The 18958-nt window shown below is 52.9% G+C and overlaps 4 protein-coding genes across 4 annotated transcripts; 2 read left to right on the top strand and 2 right to left on the bottom strand.

Moving 5' to 3' along the window:
* Positions 1-99: 99 nt before the first annotated feature.
* QC763_701700 (uncharacterized protein) lies at positions 100-2151 on the top strand (the record flags this gene model as incomplete). The annotated part of the gene is made up of 1 exon (XM_062915186.1): positions 100-2151. One exon carries the CDS (start codon positions 100-102, stop codon positions 2149-2151), a length of 2052 nt encoding a protein of 683 aa, XP_062761466.1.
* A 2-nt stretch (positions 2152-2153) lies between these two features.
* HIS6 (Enzyme that catalyzes the fourth step in the histidine pathway) lies at positions 2154-3602 on the bottom strand. Its single transcript, XM_062915187.1, has 2 exons — positions 2619-3602; positions 2154-2540 (listed from the first exon to the last, which is right to left on the bottom strand). Exons 1-2 carry the CDS (start codon positions 3106-3108, stop codon positions 2257-2259), a joined length of 774 nt encoding a protein of 257 aa, XP_062761465.1. The 5' UTR covers positions 3109-3602; the 3' UTR covers positions 2154-2256.
* On the top strand, positions 3396-4545 carry FAF1 (pre-rRNA processing and 40S ribosomal subunit assembly; the record flags this gene model as incomplete). The annotated part of the gene is made up of 3 exons (XM_062915188.1): positions 3396-3706; positions 3767-3882; positions 3940-4545. Exons 1-3 carry the CDS (start codon positions 3442-3444, stop codon positions 4543-4545), a joined length of 987 nt encoding a protein of 328 aa, XP_062761464.1. The 5' UTR covers positions 3396-3441.
* A 1202-nt stretch (positions 4546-5747) lies between these two features.
* MST12 (Transcription factor mst12) lies at positions 5748-10127 on the bottom strand. The gene is given in 5 exon segments (XM_062915189.1): positions 5748-6827; positions 7025-7108; positions 7189-8773; positions 8834-9970; positions 9982-10127. The coding sequence occupies 4 exon segments, from the start codon at positions 8955-8957 to the stop codon at positions 6518-6520; spliced, it is 2103 nt and encodes a 700-aa protein (XP_062761463.1). The 5' UTR covers positions 8958-9970; positions 9982-10127; the 3' UTR covers positions 5748-6517.
* Between the last annotated feature and the right edge of the window lie 8831 nt (positions 10128-18958).

The raw sequence follows: 18958 nt of genomic DNA, 5'->3' as shown, positions 1-18958 counted from the left end.
GTCCATCAGGGTCCAGAAAAAAATTCCAGGCTTGGAGGAACACACCACTGCCATACATATTCAACAAAAGCACACCAACTTCCAGTCTAGATTTGCGCGATGGCCGAAACATTGAGCATACGCCCCTCCAAGAGGAGAAGAGTTTCCCCTATTGGCGAGACAGCCGACGGATCGAACGGAAACGACAGCAAAATCCAGAAGCAGTTCTTCAAGACCGCCGCCAACTGGAATCTCGAACAAAGTTACGAAGAACGATCCCGGAAAGGCAAGAAGAAGGATGCAAGAAAGGCAGCCGCCGAGGCTGGGAGGCTGCCTTCCCGGACTGCCGCAGGAACTTGGACTGTGAAGGAGGACGATGCCGCTTCTGTGGCCAGCGACAGCGAATGGTTCGAGGGCGAGGACAACGAAGATGCGGAACCCAAAGAAGCAGAGGAGGCTGCCCCCGAGGAGCCCCAGATCCCGGTGAAGGAGCAGATTCGACGCGCACAGGAAGAACTCGCCAAGGTTGCGACACAGTTGAACGAAGACCCCGAAGAATACCCCGGTGCATTCAAGGCGATGTCCAGGATTGGCGATTCCCAGATTATGGCCATCAAGAAGATCTGCATGGTTACGCAGATGACGGTGTACAAAGATGTCATCCCAGGCTACCGGATAAGACCTTCTACCGAGGAGGCTGGTGAGAAGCTATCGAAGGAGGTCAGGCGGCTGCGAACATACGAGCAGGCGTTGGTGACGGGTTATCAGGGGTATATCAAAAAGCTTGCCTATTTCGCTGCTTCGCCATCAACCGAAACGAGCACTCGCGGCCAGCCTATTTCCACCATCGCGATCAACTGCGCCTGCACTCTAGTCAACTCAGTACCACATTTCAACTTTCGGGGCGATCTGCTGAGGATATTGGTCAAGAAGCTGAGCACTCGCAAGGTTGATGCTGATTTTGTCAAGTGTAGAGAGACTCTCGAGACTCTTTTCAAGGAGGACGAGGAGGGAAACGCATCCATGGAAGCTGTGTCTCTGCTCAGCAAGATGATGAGGGCCAAGGAATATCGCGTTGATGAGAGTGTACTCAACACATTCCTTCACCTTCGCCTTCTGGGCGAGTTTGCAGGCAAGGCCTCGCAAGATAGGGCCGATCGGCCCACTGATGGGTATAACGGGAAGAAGCTCAAGCAGAAGAAGCAGTTCCGGACGAAGAAGGAACGCAAGCTTATGAAGGAGCAAAAGGAAGCCGAAAAGGTCATGGCTCACGCAGATGCCGCGGTCAGCCATGAAGAAAGAGAGAAAATGCAATCGGAAACCCTGAAGATGGTTTTCGCGACCTATTTCAGAGTTCTGAAAGAGCGGGTGCCACACCTTATGGGAGCTGTTCTGGAAGGGTTGGCCCAATATGCTCACCTCATCAACCAGGATTTCTTTGGCGATCTTCTTGAAGCTCTGAAACAGCTCATTCGTTACAGCGAGATGCCCGAGGAAGAAAACGAGGATGAACAGATGGCGGAGGACGGCGACGAGGAAGAAGTCATCCGCGACACCAGCAGAGAATCCCTGCTGTGCACCATCACAGCATTTGCGCTCCTCGAGGGCCAGGATGCCCACAACGCTCGCACCGACCTGCACCTCGACCTTTCCTACTTTATCACACATCTTTACCGTGGTCTTCTCCCCCTATCGGTGAATCCTGATCTGGAGCTGGGTGCCAAGTCCCTCCATCTCTCTGACCCGAACGACGAGTCAGGAGGTAATCGCAAGGACACCAGGATCAACGTGCAGACGACCACAGTCCTACTCATGCGCTGCCTGAGCGGTGTGCTTCTTCCGCCCTGGAACATCAGGTCCGTACCGCCTCTCCGTCTGGCCGCCTTCACCAAGCAGCTCATGACGATGGCTTTGCAGCTGCCGGAGAAGTCGTGTCAGGCGATGCTTGGGCTTTTGGGGGAGGTGGTGCACACACATAACAGGAAGGTCAACGCGCTCTGGAATACTGAAGAGAGGAAAATGGACGGCACATTTAAGCCTCTGGCTGAGACGGTCGAAGGTACCAATCCATTTGCCACGACGATCTGGGAAGGGGAGCTCTTGAAGAAGCACTATTGCCCCAAGGTTAGGGAGCAGCTGAAGACTATGGAGAAGGAGCTCAAGAGTCTTTGATCGTGTTGGACAGTGTTAATAGTTATTCAAGTCCATTGTTAGCGCCAAAAATACGCATTGGGAACAATATGCCCTTCTTTTATTTTTTCACTTGTTGCATCATTGTTACTGCTTTTTATTCCATTCAACGCACTCTTGCAGCGTGACACCGCTCCCGCCGAAGCAATCCAGGGCGCTGCCGATTGTTAGGTCCACTTTCCCGTTGCTGAGCTTCTTGACCATCTCCAGATCATCCAGATTCCTACCGCCGCCAGCGTATGTAACGGGGATACTGCACCACCTGGCCAGGTTTTCCACCAGCTTTTCGTCAATGCCACGCTGCAGGCCTTCGTTGTCGGCAGCGTGGATGAGGAACTCTGAGCAATACGGCTCGAGCTGTCTGATAGATGCTGTTTTTCTCACCGTCAGTTTGCCATTGTTCTTTCCGCCCCTTTTCAGTACCGAAAAAATGGAGAAGAAAGACTCACCTTCACAAACCTCCATATCTGTGATTGTCTGCCACTTATCCATGGCAACAAACCACCTATCCTCGCCCTTCCTCCTGCAGCTCAGATCAATCACCAGCTTCTCCTTGTCCCCACCAAGCGCAAAAAGGACTTTGTCTAGTCTCTCCTGGGAGAAAGTTCCGTTGGGAAACAGGTAGGATGTGATGATCACTTTTGAGGCTCCGAGGTTGATCCACTCCTGGGCGTTGGTCTCGTTGATGCCGCCGCCGATTTGGAGGTTGTTGGGCCAGGCGGCTAGGGACTCGATGGCTGCTGTGCGGTTGCCGGGCCCGAGCATGATGACGTGGGCGCCGTGGAGGTCATTTTCTTTGTAGAGCTTGGAGAAGTAAGATGGGGGGTGGGGGGAGATAAAGTTGGTGAGGAGGGAGGTGGTTTTGGAGTCGAGGGTGCCGCCGACGATTTGTTTGACTTGGCCTGAGTGGAGGTCTATGCAGGGGCGGAAACGGGTCATGTTGGTGGTGAGGGAGGAATAGGGGGTGAAAAAGGGGGTGGGTGGGTGAGTGAATGTTTTGGCGGGGTAGCTTTTGAGTGTGAGTGAGTGAGTAAACGATGAGGGAGTGGGTGAGCAATTGTCGGAGGGGTGATGTGAATACGCGGTATTTCATCCAATTTGCGGTGGTTAATGTGGAATTTACGCAAATGGTACGAAAGATGGTAACAGATAAGATAAGGAAAGCCATCGAGGTTCTGCTACCGCAAAGCTCCCCGAAATTTTTGGTCAAGAGCTCCCATCCCACCTTGCAATTCACCATCAACACGCACCTCACAAATCTCAGTCGCAAAAATGCCAAGCACACTAGGAAAACGAAAGGCGCCTCCCGCCGAAGAGGACGTGGTGGACGCCCAAGAAGCCCTCAGACGGCACTTCGAGGCTCGATTCAAGATGCCCGCTGGCATCGCCCCATGCGCCGCTCCACCATCCAAGAGACAGGCCCGCGATGAGGATGAGGATGACGAAGAAGAAGAAGAAGACGACAGTGACTTTGGCAGCGACGAATCCGATGCCGAATCCTGGGATGGTGTCTCTAGCGAAGAGGAAGAGGAAGACGGTACGCCGACCTGTCACAATCGCATTTGGCAAGACCACCAAGTGCTAACCAGAGGCGTAGCAGACTCGCAAGAAAAAGGAGAATCCCACGTCGTAGAGGTGGTCGACTACAGCCAAGACCCTTCCTCAACCGCGATAACCTCCCTCATGAGCAAAAAAGAGCTCAAAGCCTACCTCGTACGTCTTTTGTCAATTCACTTCACTACACAAATACTAACCAACGAGGTAAAATAGTCCTCCCGTCCACCAAGCCACACATCTGCGGCACAGTCCGACACCCCCAACCCAAAAAAGAAAAAGGCCGACGAGTCCCAAGCCGAAGACAGCGCCGCCTTTCTGGCGAACGATCTCGCCCTCCAGCGCCTCATCGCCGAGTCCCACATCCTCTCCGCCGCCGGCGGCAACGCCTCCCACTGGCAGTCCAGCGCCGCCGCAGAAACCGCCGCCAACACGCGCGCCTTCGCCGCCGGGCGCACCGCGAAGAAGACTACCGATATGAGATTCCAGGCGCTGGGGGCCAAGGACAGCATCTTGGGTCAGGCTAAGATGCCCATGGCGATGAGGAAGGGGATTGTGAGCCATGCCGCGGCGAAGGAGGCCAAACGGAGAAAAGAGGCAAAGGAGAATGGGATTGTGCTGGAGAGGGAGGTGAAGAAGAGCAAACCGTCGAGGGGGAGGAGAGGTGGTGGGAGAGGGGAGCCAAGGGAGGTGGGAGCACCGGGGGTGGGGAGGATGAAGGGGGCCACGCTGAGGATTAGTGCAAGGGAGGCGGAGGTGTTGAATAGACCCGGTCCTGCGAGGAGGGGAGGAGGACGGGGTGGGAGAGGGGGGAGGAGATGATTTCTTTCTCTCTCTCTCTCTCTCTCTCTCTCTCTCTCTCTCAGGGTTATTTGCATCCCCGAAGGAAGAGAATCTGGATTGGGGTTGGTTGATGGGATCTCACGGGCACGGCAACTTTGATCCTGCAAGTATCTCTCTCCCCGCAAGGGGATACTACCCAGACTCTCGAAAGGCTTATCTGAGATAAGCATGCACTTTGGCGGCACTCAGATCTGGATTGCTATTTTGAAACAGACATTTCCCACCCCCCTTGGCCGACCTGTTTCAAAACATGTTTTTGGAGCTGGGCCTCGGGGATGCCTGCTTATAGTTTGTACAGAGGTTCAATATCCCGACCCCGAACCTGAGTCCTGACACCGTACCCATACCCTTACTGGCACAGCATTTGTGGATGGAAAGGGGGCTAGGGTTGGGGAGAGGAGAGGGGATATGATGTGGCTCAGGTTCGAAGGGGGATTTGTTGTCTTAGGTGTAGCAACAAGCAAGCGGGCAAGGACTGGAACTCGGGGTTGAGCAGATTGGGTTTTGGTTCACGGGAAGGAGGGGGGGGGGGATGTTGTGCAGGTTGACTGTTGCAGCGGCCATGTCCCCAGCCAGGAGGTCGACGAACGACGGGCACGGGCCCACAGGGGGGGGGAAGGGATCTAGAACATTTCCCCGTTGGGGTTGTGCCTGTAGCGGCCGCCAGGGACCGGCTGTTCTACCCAGCTGGTCGGACTTTGGCCTTGGTGGTCATGGGGGCTGGTGGGCAGGATGGGCCATCTCAAGATCTTGTGGTGTTATGCCGTCGGTAGTTGATTGGGTTGGGTTGGGTTGGGGCGTGTAGATCATATGGTCTGTAGAATAGGTCTTGGGGGTCGCTTAATACAGATGGTTGTTGTCCAAACATTGATGTTGATACTTTGCAAGTTGATCATCATGGGTTTGTGGAAACGTCCACCCATGTTGGGAGTTATCGGGACACCGTGATATAGGTTTTTGATGTGTCACTTTGACATGGAAGATATGTGTGTTACTGTGAGATGTTACACCTCAAGATGCCAAGTCAGAAGCGACATCGATATGTACCGTGTTACATACCGATGCCTCGTTGCAAAAATCGTCTCCCCCAAAATTCTCTGTGCAATCCTACCTCGCATCGGGAGCTTGGTGGTATTGTAAACACCCAGAAAGCATATCACATCCACTAAAGTCACTCACTCGAGCAAGAAAGTCTACTTCAAATCATCATTCCAATTCAACTACCTCCCACCCCACTCCTCAACTCTCCTGACATCATCTGGTATTTTCCAACTCCAGTTCCCTCACACACCAAAAGAACAACACAAAGACACCCAAACCAAACCAGAAGAAGAAAAAAAGAGAAAAAACAAAGAGGAAAAAACAGACAAGACAGCCACAAAACAAATCTCTCTCTCTCTCTCTTCCAATATATATACATAAATGTTAGTTCAGTTGTGTGTTATATTTGTTTTGCGTGTGCCTCGTTCTGCCTTCCATTGTTGTTTCCCTCCCTCCTTCCTAAAAACCCTCCTCCCTATAAAATTCCTTCCAGAATCCACCACCCATCTCTATTCTTCGTGAATGCATCAACAGTCGATTGCAATCATCAATGTGAAAAGGTTTTTGACCAAAACCAAAAAAAATTGTAAACAAAATTGATAAAAAAAAAAGATACACCGCTCTTTTTCGGTGTCCAAGAAAGATCTTCCCTTGCAAAGATGATGTAAAAAATGATAAAAAAAAAGAAGAAAATGCCAAGGTGGGTTGTAAATGGGCTCCGACAGCAAACAGGTGCGGATAAGAAGATGGTGAAGAAAAAAAATGTCCCGCCGATTCCAAAAAAAAAAAAAAAGAAAAAAGATCCATCATGCCGCTCTTCTGCCAAGAAAGTCTTCCAAATACTCCTAGTTCCATCCCTGACCCCTTATGTTTTGTACAGCACTATCCCACACAGTTTCACATCAAAAATTTACATCATACCGCCGGCGTTGATGGCCTGAGGGTGGCTTATCGTCATGGGCATGCTGAGAGTCTGAAGGCTGTTGTATTGCTGTGGCGCTTGGTGCATGTTGGGCCCGCTCGATGGTGGCATGGCGTTTTGGTTTTGGTGGTTGTGAAGAGCCGAGTCGAGGGAACCGGCGACGTAGCCGTTTTCCGAGGTTGGCGACGCGTCATCGAGAGACTCGAGTTGGTCCTCGCCAGAGTACTGCTCCTCCTCCTCGCCGGACAAGCTGAAGTTGCCATCAACACCGTCACCGCGATCATGAGTGCGCTTGTGCCTGTAGAGAGACATGTTGTTAGTCCATGCTTCAAAATACCCCTGGTGAGTGTGGTCGGCGTGGAGGCTTGTGCTGTGAAATGTGTCCTTCGGCCATCTTTCCATGTATTGGTATGCCACTTGCACAACTTGCTGCTGCTCTTCCCACTTGTCCACTGACAAAGGAAAAAATACATGAAGGAAAGAACGGGGGCATACTGTGCTAGGTTGTCTGATCTGGAGAATGCTTTGCTGCAGTAAGGGCAGATGTAGGGTCTTTCTTGTGTGTGGGTTCTCACGTGTCTGGAAGGTTTGTTTGGTTAGATAACGCAACGGGAGGTTTTGCATCGCTGATATGTTGAGAAAAAAAAACACTGTCTTACCGTTTGAGGTGCTCTAATCTCTTGAAGAGACGACCGCATGTGGGAATGGGGCAGGAGTGAGACTTTTGGGGATAGGGGCCGAGCTCCATGACCGTGGCAGAGCGGGCTCTGCGCACGACACCGGGAGCACCCTGCATCATTGGTCTTTCGTTCAGAGGGCCGAGCTCATCACCGTTGAGTGGCGAGAAATCTTGCTGAAGGTTGACGGGGTTGAGCGCAGGGCTGCCCTCAACTGTCGACAAGGGAGTACCGTGGCGAGACATTTCGAGCATTTCCCTGTGATGTTGGCTGTTGAGAGAGATAGCAGAGTTGCTGTAGGTCAAGCCCGGTGGGGAGTTATTCGCAGACTCGTCACCCTCAGCAACGGGACCGACGGACGCAGAGACGGATCTCCGCAAATCCGAAGGACGATGGGCAGCGGTCGCTGTCGCAATCGCAGCAGTGGTGGCCGACAGGGATGGTGGAATGGATGAACGCCGTCTCCTCTGCTTGTATGTCGGCGATCCTTCGATCACAGAGAAGCTGTTGTTCGCAGCGTACGGGCGAGAGAACGATGGCCCAGCGAGGTTTGAGGGTGGGAGCTGCATCATGCCGTTGAGCCCAACATTCATGTGGTCGGGGATAGCGCTGTAGAGACCGGTCTCCTCATTGGCAATGTAAGCGGGCTCGTTGGGAATACCGAGAGCCTGCTGAGGAGGCGTCAAGGGCTCGAAGGAGATGCCCCTTTGGCTGTAGTCCTCAAAGTGAGAAGACACAAATGAGGGCGCAGGAGAGTACTCCAAACCGTACGCGGGCATGGAAGCGTGCCTTTGGTGGGTCTGGGCAATTGGGACACCGTTCTGGTTGTACTGAGCACGGGGATACTCAGGCTCGCGCTTAATCATTGGCTGGGGGGCCATCGAGGGCGCCATCGTCATCGCTCCGTACGGGACCATGGCGTCCATCCCATCCGCCAAAGGGGCCATCGACTGAGGGATCATCTGTGGCGGTGGCATCGAGTCCATGGCGCGCATTACTGGCGAGGTGGACTGGGACTGAGAAAAAGAAACTTGCTGGGCGTTGCTGAAAGACGAAGAGTTGGCCTGCTGAGCCTTGGTGAGCTGCTCATAGAGCGACTGCGACGAGTCGTACTGGAACGAGAGCGCGGGCTCGCTGACGGCGACGGTGGTGGCTTCCTGGCCCATCTTTTCCCTCTTGAGGTCTCTTTCGAGAGCATCGAGGAAAAGCCTGTCGTGGGGAACGCTGTACCAGTAAAAGACCTTTTGCTTCTTTTGTGTCCTGATGCAGTTGTTCTTGTAGAGAAAGTCCAAAAAGGGGCTCTTGGGCTCCTCGAGCGAGGCATCGGTTCCCGACTTGAGATTTCGCAGATCCGAGAAGATGCCTTCCTCGAACTTCTTGGAGTTCTTTACTGGACGACCAAAGGCCTGGAAGCGGAACGAGAGACATCTTACGATATCGGTGCCGGAGATGTGGAAAAGGTTGTTCCAGAGAACGCAGGAGACGTACTCGCCCGTTGGGAGAAGAAAGCGGCGAATGTACTGGTCGGCTTGCCAGTCAACTGGCGCAGAAATAAGAAAGTATTTAACTGCAGACTGTGTCAGTGCTTGTGGCGCGACAGATGCGCTGATCCGGGATCACCACTCACGGTTATCAACTTGCTGCAGAGCTACCTGAGCATCCTGTGGGAGAGCTTGCTGAGCTTCCGAGCTCAACATGAAGGTCTCTGGTTTTTGGGGTGCGGGCATGGCCGCGTTTTGCTGTGAATACATTTTGGGTGGGAAGCCTGTCGACTAAGAACAACACAGTTGCTTTGCGAACAGGGGGTGCCCGGATGAAGAGGGAAAGAAACGATACTGGCTTGGCCGTCGGCGCGATAATATGTATATGCGTGTGATGATGATGATGATGATGATGATGATGATGATGCCGGCGCAGGTCGAATTCAGGCGCTGCCTTCGAGGTGCGATGCCGTGGTGATTTTAAAGATGTGATGGTTCCCGAGGCCAGCCCGTGACATAGGAAATTCTTCTACACGATGGATAATTCCAACCCAGTTCCCCTCGCTTGAGGTGCTTGCTTGCTTGCTTGCTTGCTGTTCGCGGATCGAGGTGCCGTACGCTTGCCGGGCCTAAGCGGAAGGGCAACGGCTTCGGAAACAATGGGTGGTTTATCGAAACGAAACCAATCAAAAGATCCCCAAGAATATCGGCGGCTATCGGGTGCGGGTGTGCGCGATGGCGATGGGCGGGGGGCTGCGACGCGGAATGTCTGATGTCCGGAGCAGGTCGATTACCTCTGGGGTCTCTCGAAGGGAATCAGACGGGGGCGAGCGACTGGACGTGTAGACAGATGTGAGTGGTTCGTTGGACAGGTCTGGTAAGACTAGCCAAGCATAAAGTAGACAGGAGACAGAGTGGGAAAAGGGAAAAGGAAGCTCCCGCGATACTGTCCAGAGAAGGGGAAAAGAAAAAGGGAGCGGGGGGAGGATGTGGAAAAAAAGAGTCTTGGAAAAAAGATCGCGAGAGAGGGCCGGAGGGGAGGGGAGCGGGCGACCCTGGGGGTTTAATCACTTTGCTCGCTTGGGGGGACCCGGTGCAGTGCCTGCCAATCGGTGCGTGGGCTCGCAAGCAAGGGGAGAAAAGGGTGCTAAAATGCGCAGTGTGGTACGGGCCCAAGTGCCAATGGCAAGCAGCTGCAGTAGCGGGGCCCCGGGTGGACTCTACGAAATGGGAGAGAGTGAGCAACAGACAGACAACCCTGCTCTGCCTCTGTCTTCCCTTGCCTTTGCCTTCCCTTGCCTTTGCCTTCCCTTCCTTGTCCTGGCACCCCATGGATCCACCTGGGCATGGACTGCCCAAAGGGGAAGTGGGAGTGAGAGCGGGAGTCCACCACCACCACCACCACCACCGGGCAGCCAGGCCAGCAATGGACCGCACAGCACAGCACCCATCAAGCAGGCTCGGGCGCGGGCTCACCAAAAGGTCAAGAGCTGGTGGGATGGAAGAGGCGGCGGGTGTTGGTGGGAGGAGAGGCGGGGAGGCGTGATTCTAGTAAACAGAGGTTCAGCGAGATCAGGCCAAGAAAAAGGTGGGCGACTCGAGGGCTCGTGTGTTGATAGGCTGCCCCTTGTTGGAAAACCGGGTCCCACGATGAATGTTGCCAGGGTCGTGGCCGGGAAGTCCATGCCCTGCGAGCTCAGGGCCATCTGCCTGCGTTCGGCTTCCTGGCATTTGCCAGACTGTCAACTCGCCGTCCCTGACCCTCACTGACTCCGGCCGAGATGCAGCCCTTCATGTTTGTTGTTGATGGAATCCGAACAGAGAGAGGGGCTCGAGAGTTGTCAGCCAGCGCGTGCTCAACCGCAACTACGGAGTCCACTAAGCAGCCGTTGTTGTTGTTGTTGTTGTTGTTCCTACACCTGTCTTCATAAGCACGACCGGGACCAAAACAAGCCACACCGGTGCAGCATTGGGAAATGATGCTGGTGGCGTGAGCGCAGTCTTCAGCATGGCTGTCGTTCTGGGCTCAAAGTGGCAACCAGCCTCTTATCGACCGATCATATGTACGTACATATTTTTGGCAGGTAAGGTAAGCTCATTGCTAGGGATGTAGATCTCGGATCTCTCTTCTTCTTCTTGTCTTTCAGGATGTCTTGAGTGGCCGTTGAAGAACCCATAACTTCCATGACTCTGTAATTGGGCATGGGCAGCTGCTGTCTCGATCTCTTGTGGCGCCCGATCTGTTGGATCTCGAGCCAATCCTTTGTCGCCGTGGATTTCTTGTGTTCCTCCAGAGCAAGAAGCACTGGCCATCATGAGCTGCGGGATGCGGGATGCGGGATGGCGCTGCGGGTTGTGGGAGCGCGAAAGAGAGAGAGCCACAGAGCCACAGAGCCACAGAGCCGAGGCTGTCTTGTCAGCGGGCCTGAGTCGCTCGCCCATCTGGACCTAGCCCGACCTTCAAATTGCTGTTCATAAAAATACCCAGCTAATTACGATGCTACCCAGCCCTCGACATGGGTTGCTCGGTATTATTCCGACGACTTGTTGGACCTCCACTGTTGTTACCTTACTGTACACATCTGCACGACAGTCAGCGCTCATACGGCAAAGGCGGCGAGGGAAATGGAAGCGTGATGAATTACAGCTTGAATCATATCATTTGCATCTGAATCGCCCTCTCTCTCAGCGCTCAATCCACATCAGGAACGCCTCACATGGACATTGTCGTCCTTTGTTTCGCTTGCCAGCAGCTCTGATATCACGAATATTTGGGAGAAACGGCTACACACCACTGCGCTTTCCCAGGCTAATAATAAGACAAAGACCTGATGGGCATCCATCTCAGCAAGAGTCTGATGGAGTTACGCACCGAAAAGGGGCCGGTGTGACGGAACACCTTCTTTTCCACACCAACACTCGGTTGTGGCAACTGGGAAACTCGTCATGATCATGACTTTTCATCTTCCTTGATGTTCACCAGCCCGACGCCGCCCGCCTCACCGCCAAGACAAGTCAACGTCGAGATACCTTATCCTGTCCAAGTCATCAACTTTACACCACCCCGCAGGACAAGACAGACCAGCTCCTCCGTGATATCCAACCCAACTGGAGAGCGGTTTACGAATTCGTGCCGCAGACGGACGCGCTTTCCCCTCCCCCCCCTCCCCCTGGTTCTGCAGGAGGGCCAGAGGGGCAGTGCCCAGCCACAGTCTTTGAATCCCACCTGGTCACTTCTGAAACATGCTTCAGAAATAACTCACAGTCGCCGTGCCGGGGTTCTCTGCTTGGCACCAACGCAGAACGGTGCGTCGCTAGCTGCTGGCAAACGCCCTTCTTCCAGGTGCTTGACTGCCGCTGCCAGTTGATGTATCGATTCACCCCCTCCGCGTGGTCAGCGCATCACCACACACATCCTCCACAATAGTCGTCAGCCTCACAGTCCTTCCAGCCGTCTGTCCAGCAGCGCGCTGCCAAAAATGCACACACGCACCTTGCCGAACACGGGACTCCTTGGTGACAAAAAAGATGGAGGGCTCGGTCGTGCTCCGGCAAGTTATCATTGCGGGAAGGCCATCCATCCATCCCGCATCATTGCTGAGTGTACGAATACAGACACGGCATCGCTGCCGGAGCTGTCAAAGCTGTAGGGTGCCTTTTTCCGACCACACACCATGGGCATGGCAATGGTCTGCCACCGATCGATATTCCGAGCACGCGGTCTGGAGGCGCCTCACCGAGCTCGCTCGGCTTACACTTTACTTCATCCTTCCCGGCGGCAGAAGTCCTTGTTTTCGATCGAGACCCCCGCCGGCAATCCCTGGTTCCCCCTGGGTATATCGCCAAGTACGAATGCTGGCGGTTCTCTGTCGAACCGCTCTTGGAAGACGCACACCCAGGATGGAAGGCTGGGGGGCTTTGCTGACCCCAATGTATCGTGCAGTGGTGAGGTGACATTCGTCGTGTTAAAATGTGGGGTGAACAATATAGGTCGTGCCTCTCTACACAGCAACTAAAAACGAGCGGTGGGATGGAGTGGTCCGCTTGATCACCATGACCGGCATATTCTGAAACAAGAGGGCTAGCTGTGTCAAGAACTTCTATTTCAACGGCGCAGCTGTTCAACTGACTGTTCTGTCGGTACGCACGTATCGCTGCCCCAGGAGGCAGGTGAGCCTGTACAGCTCGGATGACCGGTATGCTTTAACAGCTGAGCCCCCCAAGGTGTGTTCACACGGCCGTGTCGTGGACAGAAAGCCTGATCAACTTCAAGACGTCAGGCTTGGGTGTGTTGTCTTGTAGGGAAGGGCTCTTGGCTGCTGCTGCTCTTCGGATTTCTACCAAGACTGCCATATCAAGCACGCAGTTTGCCTCCCTGGTGTTGAGATCCATAACGGCGTTCGAGGACAAGGACGAACCACCAGTCAGCAATCACAACATGGCAAGCATAACAGATTATTCAACAACCGTCGGGGATCTAACACCGGCTCATCCAAGCAACTGTAAAGTGTTTGCAGCCCTTTGTCGAACCAGCACCCTGCTTGCTCTGTGGAAGTTGCGTAGCCGCCACGGTGGCGCATAGGTTTCTGAGAACCATGGATTATGTCCGCAAAGCCCGCCAATTAACTCTCTGGCCTCCCTGTTCAGTTCCTCTTGCCTGGGGCGGCGTCTTTCTCACCAAGTAAACAGACAGACAGAAACAAGCTCGTATCTTTTCTGGCCACAAGTGTAACAGAGGCTTGATACTTCCGTCCGTAGGCGGCGGACAAACTTGCCGAGCGGGCAAGGCTCAACGGGCATGAGAAGGCTTTCAGTATTCTCTTTTTCTGTCCTACACAAAGAACAACTTCTCTTTTTGGTGCCTGAGAGTTGGTGGTGGTGTGATGCGATCCCTACGGAGTACACACCTCTCTATGCGGGGGTAGGGCTGGGTATGTAAAGACCATGGGATGGGGAACCCCCGAAAAACGAGTAGCTTCGCGCATCTCTTGTGTGTGTTTCAGAACTCTCTCTCTTCCACAAAAGTGGAAAGAAAAGGAGAAAAACAGGCTGAGCTTCTGCTACGGAATACCTTGCCGGTGCTAGCCTAGCAATTGCCAGCGAGGACCCAATGGACCACACCACAAGATTCAAGCATAAACAACGGTCATGCCTACCTACACTACAGAGCATTCGTCATCTAGCCAGCCAGCCAGCCAGCTGGCGACAAAAACCGCTGATTAGCCAGGTGTTGAGCGGTTGGAGGAGAGGGGCCCGCGCTTGGGTCTTTTTGTTCTTTTTTTTCCCCGCGCTGATGCTGATCGACCTAGAGCTGTCTAGCTCTTCAGGCTTGTGATTGGTCCCCTCAGAATAGCGGGAGCTCCCTCTAGTGGTTGGAAATTCTCCGGTTGTGTTGTTCAACAACTTTCGTCCTTTGGGCCGTCTTCCCGTTGGCGTGGGCGGTGCCGCTGTGCCTGGCCTGTTGGGCTGTGACCTGCTTGGTCGATTCGTTCCTTGTGGCCAAGAATAGGGCAAGGTCGAGAGAACTGGCCGCAGACCGAGAGTGTGTGCCCATAACACAGCTTCCTTTTCTAACTACCTATCAAAGTTGTTCAGATCCCGCCGTTCAGTTTCTCACAAAAAACCTGGACTTGGTTGGGTAGGTGGGGGGGTTGCCTTTTCCCGCTGTGATGGACACAGGTCGTACAGCAAAACGACATCATCGGGTTTGGCTGGTACTGCACTGGCTGGGCGGTAAGAACACTGGTGAAAAGTGCACCACCTCTCAACTCCTGATTTCCGCGCCCTCCCGCCTCCTCCCGAGCGCTATGCAGGTACAGGACAGCCATGGTGGGATGGATCTTCCTCCCCCCTCTTTCTTTTTTTTTTTCCCATGCAGGAGGAGATCTTATGTGCACTCATGCGTACCTACATACCCGCCGAGCCTCGGAACTTGTCTTTTTGCGAAGCCACGAGATGACTGTTTTCTCCATCCAGCGCCTGATGAGAGATGGGGGTGATTATGGAAGAGTGAGAAATGTAGGCGGTCTTGCAGAGCGGCCATCAGCTCCCGCCCGTTGTTGCTAACAATAGGCGAGCGAACGGCCCAGCATACGCCATGCTTTTCCCCATTCAGCTTTGGGGGGTTATCTTATCAACAGTCACACAAGACTTTCAAACTCGGAGTCTTTCGGGCGTTGTGTAGGGAAAACAGTAATGTTTTGTCGGCGGGGTTGAGTCCAAAACCTCAGTGTCGCAACATCCCGCCAGAAAACAACCACAGTTCATCCGAATATGAGGATTTTCTCAAAGAGAGAGAAAGCGAGGGATCTGAAACACAAAAGCAAGAAAAGGGGGGTTGAGGTTGCACGGGTTTTCTTGCTGAAACATTGACATTCAAATCCAGCGGCTGTTGATGAGCTGCGGGTGTGATTGGTGTTCCTGGATGCAGGTTGTCTTCGTCGTCATTGTCAATGTCGCCCTCGGCAGAGCAGGTTGACTTGACCGCTTGGTTTTCGATGGAGGGGTTGTACTGAGAACCAGCGAGAAAAGACAAAAAGGCAACATTAAACGCATTGGTACGGGGGATCTGTAGGCCGGGGAAGGGGGGGGTGCTGAATGTGACCTTACGCAGGAACGGCGTATCGCATCATATCACATTGTAACCTTCTCATCATCAACACTTCCAACAAGCTGAACTGGTGATGCGTGGAGATGGATGTTGTTGCTCGGACCTCTTCTTCTTCTTCTTCTTCTTCTTCGTCGTCGTCGTCTTCGTCGTCGTCGTCTTCTTCACAGACAATGGATTCTTCCCCAATTCAGTCTGGCGGAGGTTTTTCGTTGTGGACCTCCCCCCCCCTCCCCCTCGCGTGGATGCACCTTGTTCGAAACAAGCGCCGTTGACTGCTGGTGGGTCGCTCTTTTTGTCAGGGGTTGGCAGGGGGGGAATAAGATGAAACAGGGCCAAGAGATTGTCAGAGGTTCTTCTGGAAGGTCTTTCTGGTCTGGACTGGCTTGTGGGTTTCGTACAATGGTCACCACATCATGAGTGGGAAGAGGAAGGGAAATGAAAGACAAAGGATTGTTGTTGAGCAGAAGGGAGGGTGGAAGCTTACACTAGAGATCAATGATGTCTTGACGCCTGGGTTTCAAGAGACAGAAAGCTATTGTCTATGACGCCCTGCCTGGGTTAAGGTTGTTTCTCGCCGGGTTTGAGATAGATTGGGAAAGCAAGGCAAAGCTGGGAAATCACATTCCCGATCTCGGTACAGCAACTGGCGAGGAGTTCAACTACGGGTCGGCTGATAGCCTTTTTGCTAGCTATCGCCAACTCGGGGAGGCTGGGTGTCATGATCAAAGACGAAAACGGAAGAAACGGCAGTTGAGGAGAGGTTGCACTCGTCTCACAGGGCTGCGACATTCACGATTCAGGAGGCATCTTTCTTTTCTCGCGATGGCCAGCAACCTACTACGACGGTAGATCTTTCACCGGGGCTCCTTGTTTGTTTCTTTTCGCCGGTTAGGTCGGGCGCGCGGTGGTGGTCATACTCCGTATCCATCAACCCGATCTGCTGTTGCTGCCAACAAACTTCTTCGCATTCGGCATCGGAGACGTGACCACATCACTCCTCGTGACATATGACCCCGTGATGAGACGGTCTTGGTTCAAGTTCAGCTTCTTCTTCTTTTCTCTTCTGCCTTTTCCCCCTTTCTTGGCTGGCCTTCCCCGCTGAAAAGGAACACCTTCTGAACGCGTCCGTCCACCCGTCCGCCGCGCGAGCCCCTATTCCGACCCCTCGGGAACCCGCAGCAGTGTGCTCACATGTATGAAGGAGCATTCGGGCGCGCGTACCTGAACACCGTGCGCAAAATTTTGGTTGATGATGTTCAAAGCGTAGCATTTTGCACCTGGTAGGTACGTCCGCTTCTGGGCAGCCGGGGGTATACACATGGAGCAGGGGTGGGAGGGTTGGCACGGATGACAAGAAGCTGGGATCACCCGGGGTTCGAAAAGAAGAGCGGAGCACTCCACCATTCGGCGGCGGCGGCGGCGGCGGGCGGGAGAAGAACAGTTCGAAACTTGACAGCAGGAGGGAGGGCATTGTTGATGAGGGGAGGGGGGTCGGTGTAGTCATGGTATCGGATGATGAAAGGGCTGTCAGGATACTATGGCGAGGACTGACATCATGAGGAAGGAAACGTCTACACGGGGGAGGCGAAAGATGGGTTAAGAATTTTGTTCTGGTTTTTCTACGATCACGGGAGCATCTCTTCCTGGGACAAGCTTGTTGGGATCACCTTGTTGGAAGGTGTTTACTTGTGCCCCATTCCTCGGCAGGGCTGGATGAACTCTACGATCTACCAACATCTGAAACTTGAAGCCGCCCAAAAGAAGAAGGGGGACAAATAGTAGAGACCCTGGAGGGAAATCCCCAGGCTTCATTCGACAGGTAGGATTTCCCACAGGGAAGACCGTGGTGTCATCAGACCGCTCGGACCGTTGGTGACGATGGTTGACAAGAAACCGGCGATATCCGCCTCCCCGGAGCGCCGATGAGGCCGGGCGAGGGAGTCTAGACTCGGTCGTCGTTGCTGTAACTTGATGCTCCGATATACCGATGCCGTTGACGGTACCCAACTTGACAAAGTTCCTCCGTTGTTGCCACCCAAGAATGGCAAAAAAGCACGCATGAATCTCAAAATCAGCCTGCATGGAAGCACATGGCAAAGATGGGAGAAGATTTCCCTCATTGTCAATGCCTCATCCATGTCTTTTTTTTTTTTTTTTTTTTTTTTTTTTTTTTTTTTTTTTGCCAGCATTGACTTTGTACAAGTCAAAAGAAACGCATGAAGCTGACCATATCTTTACGGATTAGCGCAAGTCAGCAACACGTCCACGCTAAAAAGAGTAGCGCTTGAACAGAATGCTTCTTTCGGCTCAATTTCCGAGGCTGAAAAGAACGGTTGATTCTTGGCAGGGGTTGTGCGTTGTTAGGCTTGTGGATTCATCAGGATGAGGAGGTTGGAAACAGTGGGGAGAGAAAAGAGGGCGGAGATCACATCATCGATGGGCATTGTTGGTGGGGAGGTGGATTGTCAAGAAGGCTTGTTGAAGCTAAGGGCGACGGATAGAGATTAAGGGGTGGGCTGGAAGAGGGAAAAGTGTCCGTGTGGTGATCCGAGGTGTGGATAGGACTACGGGAGGCACCACGGAGGAAAAAGTGATGAAGGTTGCTCCCGTGATCTGAGCAAGAGATTGTGATGGCACTAGGATGATCGGTAAGGGCTTCTAGAAGGGGCTAGGAGGTGTGTATAGATGTAGTTCAGTGAGAGGCCTCTTGAGGACCATGAGTTGCAGATGTGATCATGAGAGTAGTACGAGGACTGTTGGTTGATGAGGCCTACATGTAGCTGCCTGGATGCGATGATTGGGAGAGGTTGCATATCTATCAGAGAAAGACAATGGCTTTGATACTTTATTTATACTTCACTCGTAGACATGCTGTATCAGAAGATCAAAAGTTGCTGTTGGGAGAGTACATGAAAGCCCTGGAAGGGACAACAGGTTGCAGCCACGATGTCCTTCCGCTGTCACTGTATGTTTCTCCTAGGACGCGGGATTTATCAAGGGTCTTTCCTCTAAGTTGTATCAGCCTAGCGTCCGAGCATCCCTTGATATAGATCTAGACAATCGGCTGAAGCCTGGGAAGACAATACAATCAACACAATTCGGAGCCCACGGTCATAAACCGGGCTTGTAGAAGCCAACGTTGATGACGATGCTACGGGGCTTTGTTGTGAGACTCTGCTATCTTGAGCATAAGCATATAATGAACCGTAAGACACTTCCTTCGTAGTATTTGTATTTATCTTCGTCAAAATGCGAACTGCATATCTCACTTGTGATCTTTGGCCACTTAGTCTCCTGTATTTGCGATCAAGATTATTTGCTTAAAGTATATAAGAAGACGTTGAATGAGTTGATAAATGAGATGTCGCTTTCTGACAAGATTCGAAACTATGAGACAGAATGCTTGGATGATAATACGAATAGTCTTTGGTAAGCCGCTGTCTTACTTCACATGTTCATCTCCAACCCAAGACCCCCTCCGAAACCGCTATTGAGGTGTCTTCTTAAGTCCTCCTTCATCGACCTGATTGTGGCTGTGTTATGAGATGTAGGACCTGTCATGAAATCAGATAAGATTGATTACAAATGTGAGAGGGTATACCGGCCGTTTAACAATTGTTTGGGTTAGCCTGGATAACGCCATCCAAGACCGTGGTTGTTT

The sequence above is a fragment of the Podospora pseudopauciseta genome (genome assembly GCF_035222475.1).
Source record: "Podospora pseudopauciseta strain CBS 411.78 chromosome 7 map unlocalized CBS411.78m_7, whole genome shotgun sequence".
NCBI lineage: Eukaryota > Fungi > Ascomycota > Sordariomycetes > Sordariales > Podosporaceae > Podospora > Podospora pseudopauciseta.
The sequence above is the reverse complement of the archived record's forward strand: the minus strand, read 5'-3'. Positions and strand labels throughout refer to the sequence as shown.